This window comes from Tubulanus polymorphus, chromosome 11, assembly GCF_964204645.1.
Source record: "Tubulanus polymorphus chromosome 11, tnTubPoly1.2, whole genome shotgun sequence".
In the NCBI taxonomy this organism is placed as follows: domain Eukaryota; kingdom Metazoa; phylum Nemertea; class Palaeonemertea; order Tubulaniformes; family Tubulanidae; genus Tubulanus; species Tubulanus polymorphus.
Genome location: NC_134035.1, coordinates 3,408,696 through 3,417,367, shown reverse-complemented (window position 1 = coordinate 3,417,367; position 8,672 = coordinate 3,408,696). Strand labels below are relative to the sequence as shown.

Below are 8,672 nucleotides of genomic sequence, written 5' to 3'. Positions count from 1 at the left end.
CATATTTAAATAAAAAATTGTTCCAAGTAAGACAATTTAATTATTTTCATATCGGATATAACGAACTATCGGTTATAACGAACAGATTCACAAGTCCCGTGAAGTTAATTGTAACGAGGTTCCGCTGTATCAATACTCGATGCTCTGCCGCTTACTTTACTTCATTTACATTATCCTATGTATATTCATACTAATCTCAGTACATAGATATTTGATCAGTCATTGTTCAATATTATACGTATCTTTTTGGACAGACAATTCCATTGAATACACAATCATAAAATTTTAGGCCATTAGGTCATTGCATTCAAAGCTCGTTCACCATGTTATGCTTGGGTGCCAGCCTATGAGATGCATGTGTCCTACGAGCAAACATCCTTGTCATCATTCTGAATTTTCAAACGGCTATTTTTTTCATTTCTTGATTAAACAATGTATTTTTTAAGAAATTCAGTCAAATTATCACCATGAGAAAATACCTTCGGTTAGGCGGATGTGAAAAAAATATATTTACGATGAACTGATGGGAGGGGAAGTTCTGAACTCGGAACTTCCACTTCCGTAGGATTAGCGTAACAGTTTTATAACCTGCTCGGATATTTTACTATAGATATTTCACCATTGATATCGATTTGTGTTCGAGAATTTCACTCAATTTAGTAGATTTCATATATATATATTTTATACAATAACGCATTCACTAATCCGAGTAAATTATGCTAGATTTCATAGAATTGATTTTGCATTCTCAGTCAGCAGCAATGTCAGCAATTTCATCGTATCAAAACTAATTGAATAACAAATGACATGCATTGGCTTCACAAATAAGACAATGTATACATCTATGGCTCTAGATCAATCTAAATTCTATTTCCAATACGTGACTGAGTACATTAGAATGTTTTATTTGACTGACTGTGTTACATATTTAGCACGCAGCTGTCCAGACGCTAGTAGTCAAATAAAACATTCTAATCCATGTCAACTGTAGATGAATGAACGAGTCCCACAATAGAATTTTACACGATGAATTTATCAAAATGAAACCTCACCGTTTCGGCTGTTGACTAACAGCTATCATCAGGTGGAATGACCACAAAACAAACGTGACAAAGCATATGATGTTTTGATTATCTTATAATAAGTTTCTATTCACCATAATTAACTACATAATGTTGCCATCATTTATCTGACCAATTCATGTATTCTTTTTTTGCCGCCATTCACGATTACCTTTTACCTTTAGCGTCGATTGTTCTGCAATGATATTTCATTTATTCAGAGGTTCAAAAATAGCTTCTTCTGATAAAAAAAACCCGCAAAATCAAAGCGTACAACATTAATGCTTATAACAGTTTCACTGGCCATTAACAACTAACCTCGTTGTTAGAAAATTTGTGACCAATTATCATTAAACTTCATCAAATGTTAGTACGATAACCACACTCAATCACACCTGACGATGATCTCTAGTGTGAGATCGAAACGTCGTGTTTTTACATTTTAGAAATAAATTCTCGATTTTTAATTCTTTTACTTGTACAAAGTGGGTTTTTATCCTTTCATCAAATATGCCACATCACACCTTCATTAATAATTGTCGGTGTGAGGTACTCGGTCGAAAGCTTTGACAAAATCTATGTAAACAATGTCCATCTATACCTTCATATTTCACCTTAACGATATCAAGTAGATGCTGGTTGGTCAGATTGTTCCCTCCCAAATGTGTCATGATCTGTAATTTTCGAACATATCGAGGTGAGGCTTATGGGTCTTGAATTTACGCATTTCGTTTGGTTCTAGTTCTACAATTGTAAGTTGATTTAATAACCCATAGAACATATGTCACCAGAGATATTCTGTCGTTATCGAAAATTAAACTCAATTAAGTTACATATTTTAGATTTCACACATTGATAAATAGACTTTCATAAATCGGAGTGAATTGTGCTAAATCTATACTGTGGAAAATTGATCTTTATTTTCTGTTAACGTGGACGATAAACTCATCGTAGTATAATTGAACGCCAAATAGCTTCACGAATAAGACATTACTATATATTTGTCGATTTATTTCATCTATATTCATTTTCTAACACTCGCACGTAAACAGTTCTTCGTCTTGTCACTTATGAATTTTACTTAAATGCAAATTGCAAATTGCTCGAAGGATCTGATTGACGGGATGAAGATAAGTTTACGTGTGAATGTTGGAAAATGAATTTGAAATAGTACGAATACGATGAAATTATCATCCGCATCACACGAGACAGTGCCCCGTTCAGGCGTGAATCATGAATTCATCTCAGATGGAAATTGGTCGAAGTTATAACAGTTACATTGTCATCATGTCTGTGGCAAACAGGTCTGGTATCTACCGTACGCTATCACTGGTCATTCTATTCGTCTTGTTTCTGTTCGGGGCCTTTGGAAATTTGGCTACTTTCCTGATAATGATAAGTCGCAGGTTCAGAGGTTTATATTACGCTAACTACCTTACCGTTTTATCAGTCAGTGATTTTATGTACTGTATCAATCTATGTTTGATGCCGGTTTTACAGTTTGTTCTTTTGCAAGTAGCAACTGGTCCTATATTTGTTCAGTTGTCAAATATACGAATCCCTAACAGCGCTAGCATCGGGTAATAGTTCATGGTTAATAGTGGCTATATCTCTAGAACGTGCGGCAGTTGTTCTCTTCCCGTTCACAGCTCGTTTGATATGTACACCGAGATTCGCTAGATTCACTATATTGATAATAACCGGAGTGAATGTACTGGTTCTTCTACCTATTCTATCGATACATTTCTCCAACCAGTCTCTCGGGTGTTACTATGAATTGTTTGATCAATTCATATATTTTATCATGATTGTCATCCATTGTTATATCATACCTTTAACGTTGATTGTTACATCGAATTCTGTTATATTTCAGTTATTCAGAGGTTCAGAAATAGTTTCGTCCGATCAGAAAACTACAAAATCAAAACCTACAACAATAATGCTTGTAACAGTTTCACTCGCATTTGCAATATTCACACTTCCAAACACTGTTACTGTATATCAGCCAATCTCTACGGAACGGAAAGATTTTCTCTTAGATATTTTCACTCAGTTCCACCAGTGTAACTATGTGATAAATTTCTACATATATCTTTTACTGGGACGAGAAATTCGGGAATATTTCTGTATGAAAATTTGTTGTAGAAATTCAGTCAAATAACCATTGAAATCTACCTTGCGCAGATCGCCAGAAAATTACACTACCACTCTAAATCCATCGGCCAATTAAAAGTTCAATTCAACGATTCATTGGCTTCCAGTAGCTGCCGATCTTTTTACAAAATAAGGAGGTCGATAATTGAAATCCCCTATGAATCGTACAGTCAACTTTTCAACTTATTCTTGATTCTTTATCTAAACCCACGACATGTATACTACGTATTCAAATATAGTATGATAGCATGACATCACATGATACGATTTATTTCTCATATGGAATTATTACAGAATTAATAAGAGAATCAATAAACAATATACAAATTTAATAATATTAGATGAAGGACTCCTTCTTGAAATATCGATATTGATTCATACTCGGAAATTGTATCTAAAATAGTTACGTTTTTTATTTTGCACATCAATATCCGTCATAAATCTGAGTGGATTGTGTTGGATTTAAGAGAAATTAAATGAAATTCGTTCATTGTTTATAGTGAATGAAAATCAATTCTCTTAAATGCGGTGGACAAAGCGATGGTTTCATCGAAATGATGATATTTCAATGACTTACATTGAAAAATAACTTCATGAATAAGACATTGTATAAATCTTAGTGAATTTTCGATCAAAATTCATTTTCCAATACAAGAGAGAATAGACTTGCTCACGCCGGTGCCTCATCCTGCGAATCATGAATTCATCTCAGATGCAAATTGGTCGAAGTTATAATAGTTACATTGTCATCATGTCTATAGTGAACAGGTCTGGTATATACCGTAAGCTGTCATTGGTCATGCTGCCTATATTGTTTCTGTTTGGAGCCTTTGGAAATTCGGCTACTTTCCTGATAATGTTAAGTCGCAGATTCAGGAGTTTATCTTACGCTAACTATCTTATCGTTTTATCAGTCAGTGATTTTATGTTCAGCATCAATCTATGTTTGATGCCCGTTTTGCAGTTTGTTCTGTTGTACGTAGCAACTGGTCCTATATTTGTGATGAATTCACTGATCAGTTGTCAAATCTACGAATTCGTAACAACTATAGTATCCTGTAATAGTTCCTGGTTAATCGTAGCTGTATCTCTAGAACGTGCGGCAGTTGTTCTCTTCCCGTTCACATCTCGGTTGATATGTACACCGAGATTCGCTAGATTTGCCATATTGACGATAACTTCAGTGAATGTACTGGTTATATATCTTCTACCTACAATGTCGATGCTTTTTACCGACCAGTCTTTCGGGTGTTACTATGAATTATTTTACCAATTTACATATTTCATCACGATTGTCATTCACGCTTTTATATTACCCTTAACGTTCATTGTTACATCAAATTCTGTTATAATATTCCAGTTATACAGGGGTTCAAAAATAGTTTCGTCTGACAAGAAAACTACAAAATCAAAACGTACGACAATAATGCTTGTAACAGTTTCACTCGCATTTGCAATATTTACACTTCCCACCACTGTTACCGCATACCTGCCAATCTCTACGGAACAGAAAGATTTTCTCTTAGATATTTTCACTCAGTTCCATCAGTGTAACTATGTGGTAAATTTCTACATATATCTTTTACTGGGACGAGAAATTCGGGAATATTTCTGTACGAAAATTCGTTGCAGAAATTCAGTCAAATAACAATGGTTTCAAGTTTGATGTTTCCATACAACTTACGGTTACACATTTATAGATATATGTATTTTACTACTGTGTTTATTAACCCGTTCTATTTTTCAGGGCCGATTTATCTGTCGATTTTCAACGTTCTATGGAACAAAACTAATGTCCAAAAGCGTCGGCTCCTTAACTTGTTTCAGCTAGATTCTTGGTGATGTAAACAGAGGAGACAAAATGATACACAATACAAAATACATAGTACATTAATATGAGTCTTGTTCAATAAAATCTATGCTTTTATAGTTTCCACCTGTTGAGTTGTCGTACATCCGTCGTTTCAAGACTCCTGACCACTAATGCATGAACAATCTGCAACCTGGACCCTGCCTCCGCTCTCGGCCTGCGACAGTGCCTCTCGGTCAGGACCCTAGACCCAGTTGCTATCAAAATATGATTGACCTGCCATCATAAGTCTTCAATAATGAAATGGAATTTAAAGAGACCATTTTCTTAATATCAGCATTACTATATTAATCGGCTTCACTGGATTCGACAAGACTGAGACAGGGGCGGATCGATCGCCAGGTTCAGTTTGAACAAGGGGGCACCTAGGGTCACTGCTTACACATATTTCTGGCAGTCCTCCCCCTAAAAAATTACATGGTACCAGTTTACCTCGGTTTTCGCCTTATGTGTCTCTAGACTCGGCCAGCCAAAAATTATTATTTAATTTTATTGAGTCGGTTTTCGTCGCTATTTAGGACTACCATAAAACAATACAGCCGCAGCGAAACAATTTTGTCATTTTATTTAGCTGTAGTAAAAAAATTCATTTCTCAGGAGATTTAACTAATAAAATCCGACAGAATGATGATGTCCTCAATAATCAGGCGACCACTAGCCGTCTGCTCGCGGAGAAACATAGATTCAATACAGCGAAAGTTGCTGGGTCAGTTGTAAAAACACAGGAGGGGCTCGTAAACTGTCTTCTTGTTGGATTTTATTTGTTTCTGGGTTTTTGATAGTAGGACTAGGAGGGCAGGTGATATTTTTTTGCCAATGCAGTATTATTCCTGTTAACTCGCTATTTTGCCAATGGCTGCTTCTGCGGGGTTCCTACAGCCCCTCAAATTCCATAATCCATTTTTGACTGTACAAAATCCCTCAAATTCTGGGTTTTAGCCCTTGGCCCCCCAAAATCCCCTCAAATTCTGAAAATTGCGTCTCTCACAGAGAATTTTATATCGTCTTTTTCTAAAGGATCCAGAATGTGGTTGGCTAGTTTCTACTGCGGTCAAAAACATAAATTAGCCAAAATTTGTGGTCATGTTTATATAACTTATTCTTTATGTTTTGCCGTGAATGCCATTTGCTTTGACTGTTTTTACGTGCGACCGTTTTTGTTTCAGCCTAAATTTCTAATTTCCCATTATTTATTTACAGAGATTCCCCGATGTGCTACGACTGTGTCATGCGCGACGCTGATGAATCTAAAACCGCCCGTCAAATTTGATCGTAAGTACTATCGAACATACAATAATAGAAATAAAGTGAATTCAGTGCGTCCCTTTTTTGATACCCGTACACAGGGTCCCTACAACACCTCGATTCCTTGAAACTTGATTCTCTTTTCCAAACCAAACGTTTTTCAAAGTCCGTGAATATCTTTGAATTTGATCGTAAGGTCTTAAAATCCTTCAGAAACTCCTTGAATTTAGATAAATCGACAATTAGAAACTTTTTAGGTTTTAGGCCTAGTTTATTGACGTCTTATGCCTTGCACACAGATTCCACTGAATTAATGGTTTACTGAGAAAAACAGTAATCATACTGATTTAGGAGGAGTCTACTGTAACAGAACACGAACGCAATGCAGACGCTTCCCAAAATTTGAAAGTTTCTCCTTTAAAAGTCCTTAAATTCTGTAATGACTGTCTGTAGGGACCCTGTATATCCAGGAATGACTGATCTGTAGGGACCCTGTATATCCAGGAATGACTGTTCCATAAGGACCCTGGTACTGAATTTAGTTTTCTCTCGTTTTCCCGAACGTAGACGTGGAATTTCCGGAACGACGGCGTTTGAAGATATTGGAGAAAGTTCCTCAGTATCCGGCGACGATGCGCGTGCCGAAAATGTCGAAGCGTTTGATCGACATGCGCGGCCCCGAACTCGTACACAACAAACTCATACATAAACAATATGCTATCATCGTAAGTATCGCGCAGTTTCGAAGGTTTTGTTATTGTCCCTTGAATGTAGTGTATAACGGGTAGGTTTTCTGGCCTATGACGAAATACTTATGTCTATTTCAACTTGACTTGAGAGCATACCAGGTGGCCTAGCTCAGTCCGTTTATGGTGGTAAATACCTGATAAGTCTTATTAGGATGAGAAAGGACTGGCAGTTGACCTAAAACATTGATTTTTAATCCATTTTAAACTGTATCGAATGATTGCAAAAAATGTCTGCATTGGAAGGGGTTAGTGACTCTATGATTTGAGTTAAAGGTACAATTTGCTTATAAAACCGTTGAATGAAACCAATGAATGGTTTACCGAGAAACAACATTACCAATTTAGTAGGAGTCTACAGTATTTGGGATACGAAAGTGATGCAGACCTTCCTTGAAATTTTCTCCTTGAAAACTCCTTGTATCCGGGAATGACTGATCCGTAGGGAGCTTGTATTTTCATTTACCGGGGTATTAACCGGAAATTTCAACGCGTGCTTCTTTTTCGTTTGTTTTTCCAAGGCTCTCACCGGTGGCAAGCTGCGACACGGACATTTAGAACTGATACGACTGACGATCAATCGCAACCTCGACGAGAAACGCATGTTCGCCGTGTGGCGCGTCGACGCGCCGTGGAAACCAATCACGAAAAAAGGCCAAGGCCACCGCATGGGCGGCGGAAAGGGTTCGATCGACCACTACGTCACGCCGGTGAAGGCCGGTCGCGTGATCATCGAGGTCGGAGGTCACGCGGAGTTCGAGGAGGTCGAGGACTGGATGTCGATGGTCGCGTTGAAGTTGCCGTTCAACGCCGAGGTCGTCAGTCAGGAGATTCTGGATGAACGCGACGGCGAACTCGAGCGTATCGAACGCCAGAATCTGAACCCGTTCACGTTCGAGCATCTGTTGAAGACGAACTCCCACGGTTGTCACTTTTGGGCGAGTCGCTACGATTTCGAGTGGAAAGGGAAGTTCCGTTAGCGCGAACTCGCTGCGACCGAGTTTCTAAGAACCGAGAGCGAAAAAAGTACTCGTTTGTAGATTTTTGAGTGTGTCGGATTTAATGAAGGAATAAATAAGGTAAAACGTTAATAGTCGACTGCGTTTGTGTCCAGAGTCGAAAAGCAGGGTTCTTACAAAGATTCGGAAAATGGGAGTTTTTTTCTTCCAACTTCTGGAAAAGCTGTGGAACGTTTGTTTTATACGCAATGGAAAAGGTAAGGAAAATCAGTTCTGAAAAAAGTTTTCCTTCCATTTTGAACTTCACGCTTTAAACCTAATTGTTTTACATGTCACGTGCCAGATAACAGGAGACATTCGAAGATAATATTTATGAAAACGCTGTCAATGGTATCCGATAATTGGCCCAAATATACTTTGAATGGGCCTACACGTTGCCTATGTTCTAGGTTTGTGGAAAATTTATAACCGGGGTATGGAAAAGTTATGGAGAATGAAATCGAATTTCCGATGAAATGAATTGATAAACAGAGGTTTATCTGAGGAATGCAGTAGACACGGGAACCGCAGGATGTCGATGTGACTGTACAGGTCAAACTAAAACAAACTAAACAAACTACGTAGAAACTTGTTTGAC

The 8,672-nt window shown here is 37.5% G+C and overlaps 1 protein-coding gene across 1 annotated transcript; it reads left to right on the top strand.

Moving 5' to 3' along the window:
* Nucleotides 1-5,642: 5,642 nt before the first annotated feature.
* Nucleotides 5,643-8,167, top strand: LOC141913297 (large ribosomal subunit protein uL16m-like). Its single transcript, XM_074804791.1, has 4 exons — nt 5,643-5,791; nt 6,286-6,357; nt 6,898-7,055; nt 7,598-8,167. The coding sequence occupies exons 1-4, from the start codon at nt 5,710-5,712 to the stop codon at nt 8,054-8,056; spliced, it is 771 nt and encodes a 256-aa protein (XP_074660892.1). The 5' UTR covers nt 5,643-5,709; the 3' UTR covers nt 8,057-8,167.
* The last annotated feature ends 505 nt before the right edge of the window (nt 8,168-8,672 follow it).

Bases quoted from the DNA above. Each gene is read 5' to 3' on its own strand.
- LOC141913297 (XM_074804791.1), top strand. From the start codon at position 5,710: ATGATGATGTCCTCAATAATCAGGCGACCACTAGCCGTCTGCTCGCGG. The intron at 5,792-6,285 runs GTCAGTTGTAAA...ATTTATTTACAG, and splicing joins AATACAGCGAAAGTTGCTGG to AGATTCCCCGATGTGCTACG. The intron at 7,056-7,597 runs GTAAGTATCGCG...TGTTTTTCCAAG, and splicing joins ATAAACAATATGCTATCATC to GCTCTCACCGGTGGCAAGCT.